Source organism: Pyrus communis, chromosome 2 (assembly GCF_963583255.1).
Source record: "Pyrus communis chromosome 2, drPyrComm1.1, whole genome shotgun sequence".
Taxonomy (NCBI): domain Eukaryota; kingdom Viridiplantae; phylum Streptophyta; class Magnoliopsida; order Rosales; family Rosaceae; genus Pyrus; species Pyrus communis.
In genome coordinates, this window is record NC_084804.1 from 9,243,970 (window position 1) to 9,265,406 (window position 21,437).

General features: G+C 33.0%; 1 protein-coding gene across 1 annotated transcript; it reads left to right on the forward strand.

Moving 5' to 3' along the window:
- The first annotated feature begins 15,398 nt into the window (after nt 1-15,398).
- On the forward strand, nt 15,399-18,325 carry LOC137721976 (transcription factor JUNGBRUNNEN 1). Its single transcript, XM_068460992.1, has 3 exons — nt 15,399-15,712; nt 17,080-17,402; nt 17,754-18,325. Exons 1-3 carry the CDS (start codon nt 15,502-15,504, stop codon nt 18,153-18,155), a joined length of 936 nt encoding a protein of 311 aa, XP_068317093.1. The 5' UTR covers nt 15,399-15,501; the 3' UTR covers nt 18,156-18,325.
- The last annotated feature ends 3,112 nt before the right edge of the window (nt 18,326-21,437 follow it).

The window sequence follows — 21,437 nt, forward strand, 5'->3', positions numbered from 1 at the left end:
ACCTAACCCAAACTGGCAGACTGCAATCGGCTAGAAACTTGTTAGTATTGGAAAAAGGAATAGAAGTGTTGGAAGTTGGAATAGGTAGGCTTTAGGGTTGGACAAGATTACATAAATATCCTTAAAATATTTAAAGAGGGCCGGATCTTTTGTCTAGGAAATTGGAATGGTTTAAGTGAAAAAGTCTTGGAAAAATGTTAAAAATCAGTAGTACTAATTCTTTTTTTTTTTTAATAAGCAAAAGCAGGGTGGGCCTAGGACTATTGTGGTCCTATGGTCCCTCTGCTCCTGTTTTCATGAGTTGAGAAACTAATAGTAATGAATTTTTAATTGAATGACCATTGCTCTAATTTGATTAAAATTGAGGGACCATTGCTACAATTTACTCACAATTTTATTAGAGGTACGTTTGTTTACTTATAATATTAGTCCTTTTGATTTTATGGTACATTTTGTTTCTTGGTATATTTAGAATCTAAACGAACCAAAAGTCGATACGTTTATTTTCAATGTACCATAATTTCAAGGGGAATTGTTATTAATACTCCACAAATCTCATTCTATACTTCGCACAAGTGTTTTTTTCTTTCTAATTATAGAAAGTTTGAAGTGTAAAATGAGATTTTTGGAATGCCAATAACAATTCTCATTTCAAATACATTTTTCATGTAACTATATGTAAAATTTTAACAAATTAATGAAATTTTTATGAAAGTATTTCCAAGATTTTTTTAATGAAAGAAGAGACTAATTAAATATAATAACAGAAATAAAATTTAAATTTTTAGAATTTAGGAAATTAATTGTTAGCTAGCTTAAGTGGAAGTATATTAAATAAATAAATACTGAGTTGGCAATTGATCAAAGCATCCTAATCAAATATTGTAAAAGAACAGATGTTTAACTAAACAAGTTGGAAAAAAATGTAGGTATCTAATAACTCCAAAAAAAATCTTGCTGCAAGAAAGAGAAAACCACCGCCACTATGGTTGGTATTGGGGTCGGCGTGGCAACCCCTTTTGGTCTCTCATCTCTTTTCCTTTCCATGTTTCTCGTACTTCTAGCAATCTCCATATCGCCACTTAGTACTATGGTCTAATTATTCCTTTTCACTTATAAGTGAAAGGTCTTAGGTTCGATTCTTTCCAAAAGCGGATTTGATCCACATTATTTCTTACTCTATATTTGGTATATATGTCCTATGTAAGTGGAGTGGTGATGTTTCGTTTAGCATGTATTGCCTTTTTTTTCATGCTCTATATTTGGTATGTTTGTTCTATATATGTAAATTCTTAACCGCTCTTAATAAAGTTTTATTTTGTCTTAAAAAAGGGAAAAAAAAAAAAAAAAAGAGTATGAAAATATGAAATGTGCCAATTGAAGCAGCCGAAGTCTCTGACCAACGAAAAAATAAAGACCAGCATAAGTAATTTGGCCTGCAAGTTCCTGCTTACTCGAAAAATGGTTCATGACCAAAGACCAGCAGTCACATGTTTTGGTTCCTTTTGAGTTTGGCTCTCTACAAAATCTCACCAGCTCCCTCGAATTTCATGCAATTTTTCAAACATCAATTAAGAATCAATCATACAAACTTAAATTTGCCTTAGTTGACCTGGTCATTAAAGCCACTAGGAGTAGATTACTCTCCCACTACTAACTTGTCTTGGTGTTCAATATTTTGTCTTGTCTAATCGCGTGGACTTGTTCTTAATGTTATTTTTCTCCTGGTTGCTGCTCATATCCATGATTTTCTTCTCTCTTCTTTCCCACCCTCTAGACTAGTAATTCCTTTCTCTTAATCTTGATTAATTAGTTTAAGTTGACCTCCATATCGATGGCTACAGCAACTGCTCGTACTGGCTTGATTCCATTTTATTTATAGCATTGTCCTACTCACAAAGCTAGATATATATCCTAATTAATCGTGTTTCTTTTCGTGAAGTTGTACTAATTAATCATCAAGTTGTACTAGTGCAGCCATGATCTGTCATTGACAACACATTTTGCCTGATATTCATTCTGCGACGTGGGGTATGAGAAATTAAAAAATGAAAAGGTTTGCAAGAGTAGTTTAAGCATATACATGTACAATTTTCACTAACTAAAAATGAAAGGATAATACTAAGGAGATCAAAATTTTAAATTAAATTTATAAACTAAATTATATGTTATCAATAGGAAATAAGTATGTTAATCATTACTTAATTAATAGGGAGTTTTAACAAAAAGTCAGTGGTACTGTTCACTTTAACGAAAAACCACATTTTTACACTAAAAAGTCAAACCTGGTACTATTCACTTTATCCTTTATTTTGTCTTTATTGTTAAAACTCAAAATTTTCAAGCCATTTTCATTAGTTTTCCTTAATTAATAATTTAAGTGCCATGTGTATGGAGCAGCCTCGGGCGGTATCTAACAAGTATAAGTTGCATTGGGATATAGTTAGGTATTCCTACTCACAGGACTCTCTAACATTGGTATAAATGCAGAGCGGTCTGATGCAAGAACTTGGCAATGGTCTTCTCCAGAAGCATTCGACTGATTTAATACGTTCCATATACGGTTATGGCCGCCCGGAAAATTGAGATTGCCATATATACTTGTGTATGTGTACGCATAAATGTACTAATTTACAACATTGCTTTATGCATTTAGATTCGGCCATTCTTAAAAACATAGGGTTTGTCCGTTCTAGCTAAAGATGTCTTGCTATTGAAAAGCAACAATGTACTAGTTAAGACATATAATCAGATTTTCTGTTTCATTTGCTACTCAAATTCTCTCTTTAAAAAAGTAATTTTGGAGAACTTTTGCTGTATAAGATACTTGATCATCCTTTTGAGTGACCGGGGTAATAGATGCAGATTTGCATCGTTCTAGTTCGTATTGCAGTCTGAACTTTGTAATAAGCGTTAGGGAGTATTGCGCTATGTGTTTGGAGAAATTCTTGAGTAAGGCTGTGATACGGGGAAAGCTCTCACAGCCTATGTGGACCATGTACTCAAGACTTTCTCGGGCAGTTAGCAAAAGGACTTGTTTCTTGGTCAAAGAAAAATGGAAGATCAAGCAAAGCTGTCTTTTGGATTTGCAAAACAACTTGATTGACCAAAGATGAAGTTTAAAATATTCAAATAGGTTTTTTGATTGTAGAAATCGTTTAATGTATTCTCTCTCTCTATGTTAAAATCGGGACGAGGCACCAGTCTATTCCCAGTCGAGAGAGGGTGGCCGGTTCTTGACACAAACGGGCAATAGTTTTATCGACTGGGCAGCGATTTTTGTTTTTTTTTTTTTTTGGTAGTTTCGATCCATTTTGGTGGCATAGTGGCATACTGTTAGGATATAAAATGTATGTAGTTCAGAAAATGGAGAGAAAGACAATAAATTAGGGAGATGGGTTTTAGGTTTCACTCTCCATTTTAAGGCGGCCCAAAACTCGGGAGTTAACAAAAACCTAAATCTATCATATTCAACGTGGAATAGGCAGCGGGGAAAACCAAAATGGACTAATTAGAAAAAAACAAGAAGAAGATGCTCTCCATGAATCAAAGTCAGTAATACATTGGGAAACTTCGGAAGGAAAAAGAAGTTTTGATATAAGCACCTCATTTTTCAATGTCCTTGATTAAACATTTGTTTCATTTAAGAATTTAATTAAATATTTTTTCTACAATTTTAGAGTAAATTGTAGTAATAGTTTCTTAACTTTAACTCAATTACAATAATAATCCCTCAACTGAAAATCCATTATCATTGGTCAATCAACTCATCAAAACGTGCAACTATGGTCTCTCAACTAAAAATCTATTACCATTGGTCCCTTAACTTTAACCGAATTGGAGCAATGATCCGTCAACTTTAATCCAATTGTAGTAATGGTCCTTCCACCATAACTCATTTTGACAAAATTTTAACAAAGTTGACAAAAAGGATTATAGTTACACGTTTTGATGAGTTGAGGGACCCAAATTGTCGCAATGGTCCTTCTAACACAATTTATTTTGACAAAATTCTAACGAAGTTGACAAAAATGACCATAGTTCCACATTTGCATGCAGTGGCGGAGCCAGGACTTCAGGTTAGGAGGGGCCTCTCACAAATATTAAAAAAAGATTAAATCAATAGTATTACAAAACTGTTAACCAAAACATCATACGATATACATGAAAAGTAACCAAAATTCAAAATAACATAGCATTGATATATTACATATCCCCAATAATTAAAATAATTGTCCTCAACGAGTTTTCATATTTTGAAACCATTGCATAGTATATATATGTTAATTTTACAAGCTAAAACAAATTAGGCAATAGTTAAGAGAAATTGCAAGACATCAATTTAATCATAATTTATAAACAAAAAATTGTAAGAGAAATTGAGAGTAAAATACATACTTTGGGTTGTTGACCAATTAACTAAACTTCAATGTCTTTTCTTTGACGGCATGATGGAATAATGGAATTCTTTAATCTGCAAAAAAACATATTATTTGATTTACAATTGTAGATGACAACATATATGAATTAGTAAATTGCAAAAAAATTGAAAATGACAACTTTAGAGATTCGAAGTTCATACCCATGAGGATCATGAAAATTGAAGATTGATCGAAAAACAATACACAGATATCAACCCTAACCCAAACTGGCATACTGTAGTAAGCTAGAAACTTGGAGAATAATAAAATACTAATTTTTAGTAGGGAAGTGTTATTGGCACTCCAAAAATCTCATTCTACACTTCTCATAAGTGTATTTTTCTTTGCAAATATAGAAAGTTTAGAGTGTAGAATGAGATTTTTGAAGTGACAATAACAATTCTCTTTTAAGTATTGGAAATAGGAATAGAAGTGTTGGAAGTTAGAATAGGTAGGCTTTAGGTTAGACTAGATTACATAAATATGCTTAAAATATTTAAAGAGGGCCGGATCTTTTATCTAGGAAATTGGAATGGTTTAAGTGAAAAAGTCTTGGAAAACTAATAAAAATAAGTAGTACTATTTTTTCTATAACCAAAAGCAGGGTGGGCCTAGGACTATTGTGGTCCTATGTTCTCTTCGTCCCTATTTTCATAAGTTAAGGGACTAATGGTAATGAATTTTTAATTAAATGACTTTTGCTTCAATTTGATTAAAATTGAGGGACCATTGCTACAATTTACTCACAATTTTATTAGAGGTACATTTGTTTACTTATAATATTAGTCCATTTGATTTTATGGTACATTTTGTTTCTTGGTATATTTAGAATCTAAACGTACCAAAAATCGCTACGTTTATTTTCCATGTACCATAATTTCAAAGGAAATTGTTATAAGCACTCCACAAATCTCATTCTACACTCCTCACAAGTGTTTTTTTCTTTCTAATTATAGAAAGTTTGGAGTGTAAAATGAGATTTTTGGACTATCAATAACAATTCCCATTTCAAATACATTTTTCATGTAACTATACGTAAAATTTTAACAAATTAATGAAGTTTTTATGTAAGTATTTCCAAGATTTTTTTTAATGAAAGAAGAGACTAATTAAATATAATAACAAAAATAAAATTTAAATTCTTAGAATTTAGGAAATTATTTGTTAGCTAGCTTAAGTGGATGTATATTAAATAAATAAATGCTGAGTTGGCAATTGATCAAAGCATCCTAATCAAATATTGTAAAAGAACAGATGTTTAACTAAACAAGTTGGAAAAAAATGTAGGTATCTAATAGCTAAGAAAAAAATCTTGCTACAAGAAAGACAAAACCACCGCCACGGTGGTTGGTATTGGGGTCGGCGTGGCAACCCCTCTTGGTCTCTCATCTCTTTTCCTTTCCATGTTTCTCGTACTTCTAGCAATCTTCATATCGTCACTTAGTACTATGGTCTAATTATTCCTCTTCACTTGTAAGTGAAAGGTCTTAGGTTCTATTTTTTCCAAAAGGGATTTGATCCACATTATTTCTTACTCTATATTTGGTATATATGTCCTATGTAAGTTAGTGGAGTTGTGATGTTTCTTTTAGCATGTATTGCCTTTTTTTTCATGCTCTATATTTGGTATGTCTGTTCTATATATGTAAATTCTTAACCGCTTTTAATAAAGTTTTATTTTGTCTTAAAAAGGGAAAAAAAAAAAAAAAAAAAGAGAATATGAAAATATGAAATGTGCCAATTGAAGCAGCCGAAGTCTCTGACCAACGAAAAAATAAAGACCAGCATAAGTAATTTGGCCTGCATGTTCCTGCTTACTCGAAAAATGGTTCATGACCAAAGACCAGCAGTCACATGTTTTGGTTCCTTTTGGTATCGTTTGGTATGCAGACGGGACGGGACGGAACGGAACGGAATGGGACGGGACGGGACGGCACAGGACGGAACGGAACGGAGTGGGAGCAAAGATGCCCTCGGATGGAAATAAGGAGGAAAAAGAAGGAGACGGAGAGATTATAATTTTGTGTTCCACGGATGTGGAACGAGTCGTTCTAGGGGGGTGAGGTGGAACCAAAATTCATTCAAAACTCGTCCCGTGGAACAGCTCGTTCCACCCGTTTTAGGCGCATCAAACGTGGGACGGAACACCTTGTCCCACTCTGTCCCGTCCCGTCCCACGTACCAAACGGTACCTTTGAGTTTGGCTCTCTACAAAATCTCACCAGCTCCCTCGAATTTCATGCAATTTTTCAAACATCAATTAAGAATGAATCATACAAACTTAAATTTGCCTTAGTTGACCTGGTCATTAAAGCCACTAGGAGTAGATTACTCTCCCACTACTAACTTGTCTTGGTGTTCAATATTTTGTCTTGTCTAATCGCGTGGACTTGTTCTTAATGTTATTTTTCTCCTGGTTGCTGCTCATATCCATGATTTTCTTCTCTCTTCTTTCCCACCCTCTAAACCAGTAATTCCTTTCTCTTAATCTTAATTAATTAGTTTAAGTTGACCTCCACATCGATGGCTACAGCGACTGCTCGTACTGGCTTGATTCCAGTTTATTTATAGCATTGTCCTACTCACAAAGCTAGATATATATCCTAATTAATCGTGTTTCTTTTCGTACAGTTGTACTAATTAATCATCAAGTTGTAGTAGTGCAGCCATGATCTGTCATTGACAACACATTTCGCCTGATATTCATTCTGCGACGTGGGGTATGAGAAATTAAAAAATGAAAAGGTTTGCAAGAGTAGTTGAGCATATATATGTACAATTTTCACTAACTAAAAATAAAAAGATAATAGTAAGGAGATTAAAATTTTAAATTAAATTTATAAACTAAATTATATCTTATCAATAGAAAATAAATATATTAATCAGCATTTAATTATCAATAACTATATCATTTGTTTTATAATATTTGGTTTAAAATTTTAATCTTTCTAGTATTAACTAAAAAGAAAAAGTAGACTAAATAAACTAAATTTTTATTTAGATTTAAAATTTCCTATTGGTGACGTATGTGCTGATTCTTTCTTTTCTGAGCTTATTTTTCGAGACAGTGAACATAGGAAAAGGATCGTCAGATCCTTTTCCTACATATCTCATCCATTTAGCGTATATCGTACAGTAAAAAATTATTTTAAAATTTAAAATTTAAAATTAAATATGAATAGTACTTAACGAAAACTGAACGCACGATATACGATGAACGGATGAGATCACGGAATCCCTAAGATCCTTAGAAAAAGGATCCTGCGAGAATACTTTTCCGTGAACATATAATGAATAATAAATCTGTAAATTATACAAACCCAGCTAGCTAGTACATGTATCAGTTTCTTGCAGATTCCCATTTGCACAAACGTAATCAACACAGGGTTTACTAAAACCATCTCATGTTTTCATAACGAAAAACTGCTTCAGAATCCAACTCTTCTTCCTAATCATCCCTTTACATTAAAAGAAAAATAATATTAAACAGAAATTCAGGTTTAGAGGAATTTGAATGGTAGAAACCAACCCTAGGTATGTGCATGTACAGTACGTGGTAAATGAAAACACGTAACAGTATCTAATTTCGTAGACTTTCCACCGAACCATTGCAACCTTTGGATCCTCTCAATGAGATCACAAGTTTTCTAAATCCTTGAAAAATATAAAATATGAGAGTTGACTTTTAATGAATTATATAAAAGCCATCGCTTATTAGCTAGTTTTGAGAAAATTACATCACACCCTTGTCATAATATATAGCCTTCAGAATCACAATTCACAATCACTGGCGGAGCCACACGGAGGTCAGATTCCAGGCCTGTCCAGAAAATTCACCAATATATAGGTGTTGTCTGCTTATTTTAATCAAAAAGAGTTTGTTGTCTGATGGTGAGTAGAGTTATATAATTTCAAGGAGAAAGGGTTTTGAAACTTGATGGAGCATCTAACTTTTTACATCATGATTATGTTAAGGAGACTAAAATTTTAAATTAAATATGCAAATCAAATTATGTGTAATCAGTAGAAAATAAATACGTTAATCAACACTTAAAATAGTAATTCAATCATCAACAATCACATCTTTTGATCTCTATCATTACCCTTATTTTAAACCCAATGTTACATAAAAACCAAATCCTTGTTTTGTCGGTCCATATAAAATACATATGACAGCGACAGCTTTTTGTTGTTAAAAGAAAAAAAAAAGCATCTATGTCATACTTGAAAAAAATAGGAAAAGAATCCTCACCGGATTCTTTTTCTGGGAATCCTAAGGATTTTGTCATCGTAACCGTTCATCGTACATCATGTGATCAGAAATCATTTCAAAATTTAAAATTTAAAATTCAATATGAATAGTACCTAAGAAAAACTGACTGCATAATGTACGATGAACGATCACAGGATCCCTAAGATCCCCAGAAAAAGAATCCGGCGAAAATCCTTTTCCAAAAAAATATATATAGGATTCAAATTAATCAAATAATACTATATCTTAATACAAATGTTTAGCGTATAGAATAACATTACAATTTTCTATGATTTTATTATTATAAGCAGTATTACCATTAAACATCTGTAAATTCCTGTTTTGTATTCATATCAATTCGATTTGTGGGTCTAGTCGATATTTACTTTAAATCCATTAATTCCTGAAAGTGCAGGACCAAATGTCTCACCGCCACCGCCCGGCGGTTTTTTCAGACTTCTAGATTAATTCTTTGATTGAAGTTATGTGTATTTCATGTCTTAAAGTCTAGCTGGGCTTCATAATTTCAATGCAAAAATATTAAGGTCAGACACTCTGTGGCAAGGTCAAATTAAGGATCTAAGCCTGTATTTAACAGGAGCCATATCTTGTTTAAGCAATACAAGCTATATGCTGTTTTTAATCCAACAGTTACTGTTATTCATGAGTTCAAAATCTATATCACCACAAAGTGAATACTGAAAATCAATATACCGAATGTTTATGTAATTTAGTAAAGTAGTAACTGAATATCAACAAACTAAATGATTATGTATCAGTACCATGCACTTGCTTATTTACCCACCCCCTCACTCGGCCCATAACGCCAAGATATTATTTGGTATACAACTCTAAAAGTTTTACAAGGTTTTAAACTACTACATGAAAGTTCAATAATTTCTTTTGAGGTCTGGGAATAAAGGAGATTCGAGCTGGAGACTTCTTCCAACAGAGAAGGCCATAGATTATCAGCCACCAATGAGATTTTCTCCTAAAACAGGAGTTAGTTATTCAAGTACAACCAATAGAACACATGACATTAGCCTATAATTTTTAATTAAGCATTTGTTTGTCGTATTATCATTAATTGGTATTCTCATCAATCGAACATGGTAAATGCCGCCTTATTATTAACTCCCTAACCGGCAGTAGGTTTTCAGCATTACTTTTAGTATGATTTTGGACTAGAACATAGGTTATCCGTCTGAAATGGGTTTTTCTTTTTTTACAAATTGGGTGGTGCTATGCACCAATGTTTTAAATGGCGAAGGCGTATGTGAGACGTTTCATAAATAGCCCCGACGAGGCAAAAAACTTAAGGCGTGAAGCGAACTGTCACAGAGAATTTAGAATTTTTAATATATATTTGTATAATTATATATAAATATATATTATTTGATGGGATATGTAGAGTTTAAAGAGAAAAACAAAGAGTAATAGATATCAGCACGAAAAAATAATAAAAACAAAATGATGCTATTTTTTTTTTCTGCCAGTCACATGCTTTTTTTAATCTATAAATAATATTAAAACATATAGATGTCTTTTGAGTTTTTTTAGGTCTATAAAATACATCAAAACGTATAGAAAGTATAAAAACGTTTTCTTTCAACTTATCTTATAGTTTTTTTAATGTCTACAAAATAATTAAAAAACAAAAACTTACAAAAAAGAATATATTGATAACACTTGTCAGTAAAGAGAAAAAAAAATGTTAAAGAAAAAAGAAAAAGCCAGCTCAAAAGTCGCGTCATTTTTATCCTCTTCAAAGTTTCAATCTGCTTTGCAACTGAAGGAAGGGGGAAAAAAAAAAAATCCCAATTTCAACCAAATTTTTTCAAATTTCGGCAACTTTTAAACAAAACTGGCGCCCAATCAAATGCCTTGAGGCGCATCTCGGTTGCTTAGAAAAAGTTAGACGAGTTTTCGTTGACTTCCACAAAACAGAGGCGATTTTCCTCCCTCCCTGCCTTCAAGGCCCGCCTAGGCACGCCTTGGGGTGAGTTTTTTATTCATCTATTGTTAACTCTTATACATTCTTGTTAATTTCTATTATTTGATTTTTTTTTTAATTTATTTGATCCGACAGCTAAATTAAGAGCGATGTTTGAGAGATAAAAAATGGTGCATGAATAGTACCTCCCTACAAATAATGGCCGCTTGATAAGACGGACTTCTTTTCTTCTATTGTTCATACGTAAATGACCTTCTACTCTTCTAGAATGCCTTCTCTATGTTTGTATTTGGTTATAATTTCACAAGAAAATGCAATCAGTACTGCATGCGTTTATTTGAAGAGGAACGAAAAGAAAAAAGGTCCATTCAAACTATTCAATACCCTGATGACAAGGGAACTAATTATCATAGATACTTTTATTTGTAGACTTTAAATTAGCATATGATTAGTAAAATATGATAATCTCTTTGTCCTAATTCAAAAGCGTCCACTTATTTTGTCATTTTCCTTCTTTTTTCCACTTGTTTTTCAACAACTTGGAAACTTAGGATTTAAATAATATATACCTAAGTGTTTGTTCGCGAATATTCTTATTGATTTTCTAGACCACATCTAAATTATCTCTCTAATAAAAGTAGAGTTCACAATACAAGTCAATTTTATTCCTATTAGATATGATCTACAATAGTCTCTTATATTTTCCATTCCCACTTCTCACCTCAATTAAGATGGGATAAAGAGTGTCAAACGAAGTTTCTGTTGTTAAATTTGATAAGTGTGATGTATTATTATCCTAAATATCATGCATCTAAAAGGAAATCAGGTTATATCACTAAAAAAAATATAATATTTTCTGACAAACTAATTTTGTAGCTTAAACTCAAATTTCGTCGCCTGAGATTTTGTCTAACAAAACTTTCATTCAAACAATAATCATTTAGTACATTAATAAAGTGTGATATATATATATATATATATATATATATCATTTACCTATGCAAATGGCCAGCTAAATGAAAAAAATAATTAATGTAGAAAATCGCGACGAAAACAACTTTCAGGTCAAATGAAGAGAACCTTAGAAGTCCGTGCGCAGGGGCGGAGGCAATATATGCCTAGCATAGGTCTAGGCCTACTCTTTAGTTTTATTAAAAGATATTCTTTTATTTTGTCAACCTAAAGAATAATAAACTTTGAGTTTTTACTCCTTTCCTTGTTGAATTTCATGTATTTTGCCCTCCAAATTTTCAACCCAAAACAATGTTAAGGTATGTAAATCTCTGTGTTCTCTTTAACTTTTTACTAATAATAATAGGGTCTAAAAGCATGATCCCCTAGCATTTTTCATTGACTTGATATTGAAAGGTTAATTTCTTTTAATCCTCTTTAATCTTGATTAACTACTCTCTATATTGACTTGATTTTGGAAGATTAATTTTAACATGGAAAAAGCATTTCGCACCTCAAAAAAAATTAATTAGATCACAACTCCAAGCATGCATTATACCCTTTTGTAAACATTATCTATTTTTCTAAAATTAAGTGAGGACCCTCCTCATGTAAAATTCTAGCTCCGCCATTGTCCGTGCGTACCTATGCCCACCAAAAATACCGCTCTAATCTCACACTCATATGACCCATACTTAGCACTAGTGACGGAGTAAGAAATTCTGTTAAGGAGAGTCAATTTTAAGTGACTATAAAATTATGATAAATTGGGCTTATATATATAAATTACTTAAGAAACAATCATAAGTATCAACTTATTTAGCATAAAAGACATTCTAAGATTCCGACCTTGACATTATAGCAGATGGCGATTTACAACAATGGAAAAAATCAATCATGTTTATGCACCTTAGTGCGAATGGAATAAAATTAATTGGATATGAGTATGAGGATATGAAAATAAATATCTTTTATTTGATTAAGAGGCAAAAAATGACATTGTGAATTTGAAGTGTTGGACCCTCAAGAATGAGCAAATTACATTTGTGAGGAGGGTCAACCATAAATTTAAAAGCCAATCTACATTAATATAACACAAATAAATACAACATTTCCAAATTGTGAGAAGGGTCATATGACCCTCCCAGGCTTTATCTTTTGGCTCTACCAGTGTTTAGTGCACACTCAAACCTTATATACATTTATTTAAATACAATTAAGTTAAATAAGATACTTTTAATGTGAAAAATGTAAACTGCCCAATATGTTCATTATAATAAGTATTGAACTCATCATTCAAGTAAGTAGACCTCTCACTTTTAAGTAGAAAGGGATCCTGCTTAGAGTTAAATTGATAGTAACAATTACTACTTAGTTACCGCCCTTTTAGTTTTACAGTTTTATGGATCTCAAGTTCTCAATATGTGCCCGTCTCATTCTTAACTAGTTGACTGTTATTTTGTTCCTCCAGAAGTAATAATGCATTATATTATTATTCCATCTAGAATGAATCCACACATGCCTCTCCAATTATGCACTTTCCCCATCATATATATACAAAAATCTGACCTAGAGTGTGGTTCTCGTTTTTTCCTTTATGGACTGGAATCTCTTCCATTCATAAAGTTTTTTTTTTTTAACAAACGATATTATCTATATTAAAGGGTGAGGGAGTGGTGTAAGCCTTATAATAGGTCAGCAATAATGTGGTTCAAATTCGTCTTTGACGAAAATAGAATCTAACATCTCACACTTACAAGTGAAGAGCCGAAGAAGAATACTACCAGACCATAGTACTAAATGACCTCTTCCATCCATAATTAGTTGAAGGTTTGAAGCAAAATATTAGTAGAAAAGAAAGAAAAAAAATCTGGATATATTGTTGAGATCATGAATCTCAGATCTGGAAAATGAGATTTTTTATGTGCTTATAAGTAATTAGACTAATTCCCATACTGCCAATTGGTTTTTTAGGGTGGAACCTCAACTTCTTCATGGTATCAAAGCAGGCTGTTCCACGTGTGAAGCCTAAAGGCCACACGTGCTCCACATCACCCAATTTGTCTTGTCCATTTAAGGAAGGGTGTTGAGAATGAATCTCACATTGATGGGAGGATGGACATTGCATGTGCTCATAAGTAATTGGCCTACTGCCCAAATTGATGGAGGAGTCATATTTCTTCATACTACCTATCAGAGCAGGTTGTCCCATATGTGGAACCCAACAGTCACACATGTTCCACATCACCGATTTGTGTTGTTCATGTGTTAGGCTAAAAAATTTGCCACATAGAGAAGGCGTGTTTATAGTAATTATATAAGGAGAGATATTGCATGTGCTTACAAATAATTAACTACTCCTCATATTCCTAGTTAATTTTATGGTTGAACCTCAACTTCTTCATACATATTTTGGAAATTAAGCCACGCGACCTAGAAAATATTGTGATGCATTAACTGGAAGTCTGGAATGACAGCTACACAAGTAGGTCATGAAGATGTAGAAATGATTTGTACCCCTCGTCTCATCAGATTATATATTTAGCAATTGTATATGAGTCTTTAGTTTATGTTGCTCTCTACTTAGTTGGAAGAGACCTCAGACTCCATTCACATAAATAACTAAAACAATATATATTTTCGATGAGTTCCATTACTAAAGTGATTAACCTTGTTCGGTTGCATAACTTTGTTGTGACACTATATATACATTTTAAATTCCTTAGAATCTTGTGAAAAACAATACATCTCATCCTATTGTCAGTGAAAAATTTATATATATAAAAGACTGGTAATTAGTGTAATCTCCATAAGTTTATGGTCCCAGCATCTACAACACATGGATCCAATTTTCGCACTTCGATTACCAACAAAATGTTTTATGCCTAAAAAGAAAAAACAGTGTAGATCGATGCATGCATGTAGTTACTACTGGCTTCAATGTATTAAATTTTTCTCTATGCCGGCTTTGTTATGATCATGCCATGATAATTTTTGTATTTCCAAATGAGGGTGAGAGGAGTGAATGCATTCACGCATATAGCACTGACTATACATTCCTCATATGAAGATTATGTTGGAATTTATATATTATAAATTCATAATTATAATATTTAATTCAAAATATTGAATGAAAAATGCATAACCGTTTGAAAGGGATCGAGGCAATCCTTGGTAAACGGTATCATCTAATAGATGAATGTTTGCATCTCTTAATCAACCAGTATCTTAGGTTTTATATAAACTCACATTAGTATAGTCGTGAGATTATTAAGAGAATAGTTTTTCTCTAAGATCTTTTAGTCTTGGTTAGTCAAATTCCGAGTCGTGTTTTGAGAGTATGGAATATATGAAGTTCGCCAGAGTCCGATGATTGAAGTGCTTTGACTTCGGATTATAGATTGTTGAATCCTGGAAGACGGACGCCTACCGAACTGCAAGCACAAGAGTATGGGCGAAATTCTGTCTTTAGGACATTGCATTTATGCAAGCCTCAATCTCCAAGTTTGTTAGTTTTTCTAACTTTCTCTTTAGTTGTTTATATTAATCTCATATATAATTGATGTTGTGAATTTCTTTATGATTATTATCATTAAATTTATATTGTTATTTTTCATATTTTCTAATATTGCTCCAACAATATTGCTCCAACAGACTAGTCGCAAACGGTGACCTTACAACAAAATTGCAAGACTTCTGCCTAAGACAGGGTCAAACTTGAAGACCTGACCCAATGAAAACCATTTGCGATGACTTCTTCACCTTATAAATATAAGAAAGCTAGCCCATGACTCTTCATCTTAGACCGTCGAAGCTTCAATTCCTCCACTGGGAAAGAGAGAAAAATACACAGCTGATTAACTAGGGATCCATTGAGATTGAGGTAGAGCTAGATCGGGCTTGAAGAGGATCGATATATCAATATGGATAACACATATTATAGTCCTAGCAATAAGGATGATCATCAGTATACTGATGATGAAGATGATGTTCAACTACCAGGATTTCGGTTTCACCCAACAGATGAAGAACTTGTAGACTTCTATCTTCGTCGGAAGATTCAGAAGAAACCGATCAGCTTGGAGCTCATCAAATCAATTGATATCTACAAACATGATCCTTGGGATCTTCCAAGTATGAACATATATTTGTACTTATTAATTGATTTTTGCTAAATTTATGATTAATTTTTGCTATTTAATTTCTCTTCTCTTGTACTTTCAAAAGAAAGTAGAAGAGAAGAAGTTGGCTAGGGTTATATGCTGAGCAAAAAGTGGCCTATAATATATTGGTTGCACTATCAAGGAAAACTATTTATGTTCAGCAAAATTTTTTTGTCATACTTCAGTACTATAAGGGTGAAGATAGAGAGATTATCTTATTAGATCATATTTTGCACATCACATGATGTAAAGGTTGATAGTTGGATTCCTTTCTTAAATCAATAAAAAAAGGAATCCAACCATCAATCATTGCATTATGTAATTCGACTTTGGATGCAGTCCATAGTTATGAATATTCTTTGACTAAAACCTTGTTGGTTTTCAATTTTTTATTGAAGTCCTTGAAATTAATGTGATAATTTATTTATATGTATGTTATTATATATTTTTTTTAAATTAAAAATTAAAAATTATAGTTGTTTATATAAACAGATTTTAAATAAAAACCATACTTTGTGGGATTAAAATTATTAAAATATAATTTAAACTATTAGTGTGTGTGTGTATATATATATATAAACATGGGCACATTCATCAAAACTAACCAAAAACTTATTGTACCAAAACAGGGGTATTTTCTTTAAAATCACAAACACAAAAAAAAAAAAAAAAAAAAAAAATTAGGCTTAATAACATTTGTAAGTTTCTTCGATTAAACTTGACATGGATACATTCTCAAATCAAAAGAAAAAAAAAATATACCCATATAAGTTTAAAATGGATTAGAAAAAAATTGAATATATTTTATATAAAAAGGGTACATTTTACATGTAACAAATTGGTATATTTAAGAATGAGTACATTTAAAGATTAAAAATTTGAAAATATTACATGAATGGGTACATATAAGATTAAAAATTTGAAAACATTTTATAAAAAAGCTAATGGGTACAAACTTATTCTAATTTTTTATTTATTATGGAAGTATTGGATTGAAAATTAGTTAGGAGTTTAATAAAGGTGTGAGTATTAAAATCCTAAATCAATTATTAATTTTTATTTTAAAAATTATGTAACTGACATGTAAATTCATTATTACATTAATGCTAGGGACTTGGATCAAAATCTGAAAACTAATAAGGTTTCAGTCAATGAATATTAGTAACTAGAAACCGAATACTAATTATAGTCCAAAAATATGGTCACCGTAAAATTTCCAAATACTGTAAACTTAACTTTACTAAGTGCAACTAGCTAGCTCCAATTATAAATATTTTTCTTATACAAATATTAGGGTTAATTGTAACATGTGATTAACGTCAGTATTTATGTGTGCAGAAACCGCAGGAGATAAGGAATGGTACTTCTTCTGCAAAAGAGGGAGAAAGTACAAGAACAGCATCAGACCCAACAGAGTAACAGGTTCTGGATTTTGGAAGGCAACTGGAATCGACAAGCCGATACATTCCCACGGAGGAGAGAGCCATGCCTGCAGTGGCCTAAAGAAAACATTGGTTTACTACCGTGGAAGTGCAGGCAAAGGCAGCAAAACCGATTGGATGATGCACGAGTTTCGCCTTCCTAATTCCTCCAGTTCGAATGAACACAATAACCGAAGCTCTAACCCTAAGAATATGAATACTGATCCTCAACAAGAAGCTGTAAGTGAAAAATCTGCATAGTTGTAATTAATTTTGACCCCTTTCATTTACAAAGTCTTTAAAATTGTATTCATGAGAGGAAACATTTTCTTTCCAGACTTGTGTTGTCAAACTGCAAATATGAACCATAGAATTTAGGCAAGAATCAACCTGACTTAACTATATAATTACAAGTAAGTTCAAGAAAATTTGAAATTAACCTTAATCATAAACCAGTAATTAAGTCCATACACACTGTACACATGAGAAAGAGATACCCTGAATCTAAAATAAAATTCTTTTTTTTCTTTTCCGTTTGGCCATATATGAAGGCTTATGTTTTGATGAATGTCATGGTTTCACTTGTATCAGGAAATATGGACATTGTGTCGGATATTCAAAAGAAATGTTTCATACAGAAAGTACACCCCAGATTGGAGAGATCTATCTGCAGATAAACGTCATCCAACGGACACCGTAAACTCCAAGAAATTCGTTACTGATCGACAAGACCTTCTCGACCAATCTAACACTTATATCAGTTTCGGTGCTTCAGACAGTTGCTACGAGGGGAAGCCTCTTGTGAATCATACCAACAATATAAACAGTATTATTAATGGAAGTCACCAATTGCATGCGCATGCAGTAGGGCAGTTGAGCTCCAACATGCAGCAGCCTAATTCAACACATCCATACATGGACACGTTCTCAAACATTTCGTTTCAAGATCTTGAGAATGATCTTTTGAATGAAAATTGGGATGAGCTTATATAGATCAGTCGTGATGAGTATGGTCACATGGCAATATTACATATATTTGCCATGTCAGCGAATCAGTTGGATTTGGTTGTAAGGACAGTTGGATATAGTTGTAAGATTTGGTTAATTGGATAAGATTTGATAAGATTTAGTGAGATATGTTTAGGGGTAGCTTAGTCTTTAAGAAAGTAGTGATAGTCCTTTATATTGGATTCTCTTGTAATAACTCTTGAATCAATAACAATACAAGAGTCGTGAGTCTTTTTCTTCTCTGAGTTTTCTGAGATTTTTTCCTTGGTTCTTCGACCTTCTTTCATTCTCTAAGATTCTTGATCAATGTCAAACTCTGTATTTCTAGTTAATAAGTCGTACAACAGCTTGCTTTTGATCCGACGCCATTTCCTGTGTAAATGAATTCATACGAATGCAGTTTGTAAGTGTACTAGTAGGAGTTCATGTTTGGTTAATTAGTGTTAACTACTTTTGTTTTCCTTTTGACCTTGTCGCCCGTAGACAGTTTAAACAATTTAGGAGTTCATGTTATATGGTGCTTTATATAATATATTTTCTAATTCATTTTCTTTTTTCTTTGTCTACAAAATTTTAATTCTAAATATTTTATATATTTAGAATCTAGTGCACATGCCATCAAGGGCTCATGATGAGAAAAAAAAATGTTACCCTTTCTCAGGGGGGCTGCTGCAAATATAATGAGCCTGGTTGTTTTCATGTCGCTTGAAAACTCGACATTGAAAAACCCTTTTATATTTGTTTATCCCATATAACATATATAAACATGCAAGAGCTTAATTTAAGGCTCAATTAGGGCGGAATTAGAAACTGAAATTATGAGGTATTCAATTTATTTAGCTTATACATAAGTGAGGGGGACGTGCCCCTGCTAGTCTCTAGATGGCTCCGTCATTAAGTTAAAAATCTTATTTTAAGTTCAACATCGAACATCGTAATCTAAAAAAATATAAAAAATTTCAACATCAACAAAATCAAACCTTACCAATTTAAGTTCATGAGTCATGAATGAATTCTACAAGTTTAGAGTTTCACACATTAATTTATTTGTAATTGCACCAGGGCCGGACGGAATGAATCCGTTTTTCTGCCAATGGTATTGGCATTGTGGGGTTGGATGTCACAAATGCAATCAGGAACTTTTTCGCTTCGGGTAGGTTGCTGAAACAAGTTAATTTCACCCATGTAACACTGTTGACCTTAAGAATTACAAAGCCTACGTGGTGTCCAGGCCGAGTAACTAAGGCCATCTCCAACCGATGGCTGGCCAGAGGGCTCGTTTTAGCCCTCTGGCCCTCCAAGATTCTCCAAGATATTAATATTTTAATGAACAGTAGATGTCCATATTTGCTTTCGTCTCCAACCGAGGGCCAAAGGGCCAAAGGGCTCGTTTTAGCCTTATCACATCTCCAACCGATGGCTGGCCAGAGGGCTCGTTTTAGCCCTCTGGCCCTCCAAGATTCTCCAAGATATTAATATTTTAATGAACAGTATATGTCCATATTTGCTTTCGTCTCCAACCGAGGGCCAAAGGGCCAAAGGGCTCGTTTTAGCCCTATCACATCTCCAACCGATGGCTGGCCAGAGGGCTCGTTTTAGCCCTCTGGCCCTCCAAGATTCTCCAAGATATTAATATTTTAATGAACAGTATATGTCCATATTTGCTTTCGTCTCCAACCAAGGGCCAAAGGGCCAAAGGGCTCGTTTTAGCCCTATCACAAAAAACCGTCTCCAACCGAAGGCCATAGGGCCAAACATAATTTATTATTTAAAAACTACAACTTAAATGTTGTTTAAGTTTCATGTTGTTAAATGTTTTTTTATGTAGTATAATTTTTATGTTGGTTAATGTAATTTAATATTATTTTATGTTGTTTCATGTTACTTAATTTAATTTAATGTTGTATAATGGCTTAGGAAGTTCTAGGAAAAAAATAGAATTAAAAAAAAATATGAAACAAATTTTGTGAAATAGAAGTTATAGGAAAAAAAATAGAATTTAAAATAAAATGAAACAAATTTTGTGAAATAGAAGTTATAGGAAAAAATAGAATTTAAGAAAAAATATGAAACAAATTTTGTAAAATAAAAGTTATAGAAAAAAAAAAAGAATTTAAAAAAAATATGAAAAATAGAAGTTATAGGAAAAATTTGGTAAATAAAAAATAATAATAAAACAGTAAAAAAAATAATAATCAAAGCATTCCTGTCGGTTATAATCGACAGGATTTCCAATTTTTCTGGCCAGCCCTCCAGCCCTTTAGCCTTCTTCGATTATGTGGGACCCTCTCAGATTCCACAGCCATCTGGCCTAACCCTCGGTTGGAGACGGTTTTCAGGCTATTTTCGGCCCTCTGGCCCTCTGGACCCTTCGGTTGAAGATGGCCTAATAAGCTAACTACATCATTCAGTTGAATACGGGGCGTGCCAACTCGTCGGCCGAGCTCGACCGAGGAGTAAAATTTGTTGACGTTGCGTTGAGCGCGTCGCTGACTTCTTTATCTTGCAACTGCGACCAAGGAAGAAACAAATCTCGACCTTTAAATTCTCGAGCCTGAAGACAAGGCTACTAGTTCTGCGAAGTTCACAAATCGTCGGTGCCCGATTCGGTCACATTGATTATATTCGTAAGAGTATAAGCACGTTGAATCGACACCAGACTATACGGACACAAGTATTCAAAGGTGATGTATGTCTTGATGGTGAATGTGGTCCGGTCGTCAAAATGCCGAACTTTAAAATTCACTTGTGAGTATCCAATCATAAAATCACTCGGCGTTTAGTACGCCGAATATCGTAACTCGTAACACCTTACTTCGCCGAGAAGGCTAATAAGATGACCTCTGCCAATAAGGATTCAAAAACCCTTCTCGAGCGAGACTTAGATAGGTAACCAGTCGGCCTCGACGCAGTGCTGTTTATCCAAACTGAAAGTGCTCCTCTGTCGGCTGATTCTACGGCAACAGTGCTGTTTATCCAAACTGAAGGTGTTCACCGGTTGCCTTCACAGTGTTGTTTATCCAAACTGAAGATGTGTCGACGGGAAAAAGAAAATAAAAAATCTCAAGATGTTTAAGAGGTTTTGCGTAGGGCAATTGTGTGTTGAATTAGAGGTCCCGAATTGTTGCATAATGTCTTATATTTATAGCACAAACTCCTTTTTAAGATCGAGTTAAAATCATATATGGATTGAGATTTCTTGTTCCATTCCAACTTTGCTTCGACCAATCCTACCTCCATTAGGACTTTGAACTCACCCATTTTTAA

Bases quoted from the DNA above. Each gene is read 5' to 3' on its own strand.
- LOC137721976 (XM_068460992.1), top strand. From the start codon at position 15,502: ATGGATAACACATATTATAGTCCTAGCAATAAGGATGATCATCAGTAT. The intron at 15,713-17,079 runs GTATGAACATAT...TTATGTGTGCAG, and splicing joins TGATCCTTGGGATCTTCCAA to AAACCGCAGGAGATAAGGAA. The intron at 17,403-17,753 runs GTAAGTGAAAAA...CACTTGTATCAG, and splicing joins CTGATCCTCAACAAGAAGCT to GAAATATGGACATTGTGTCG.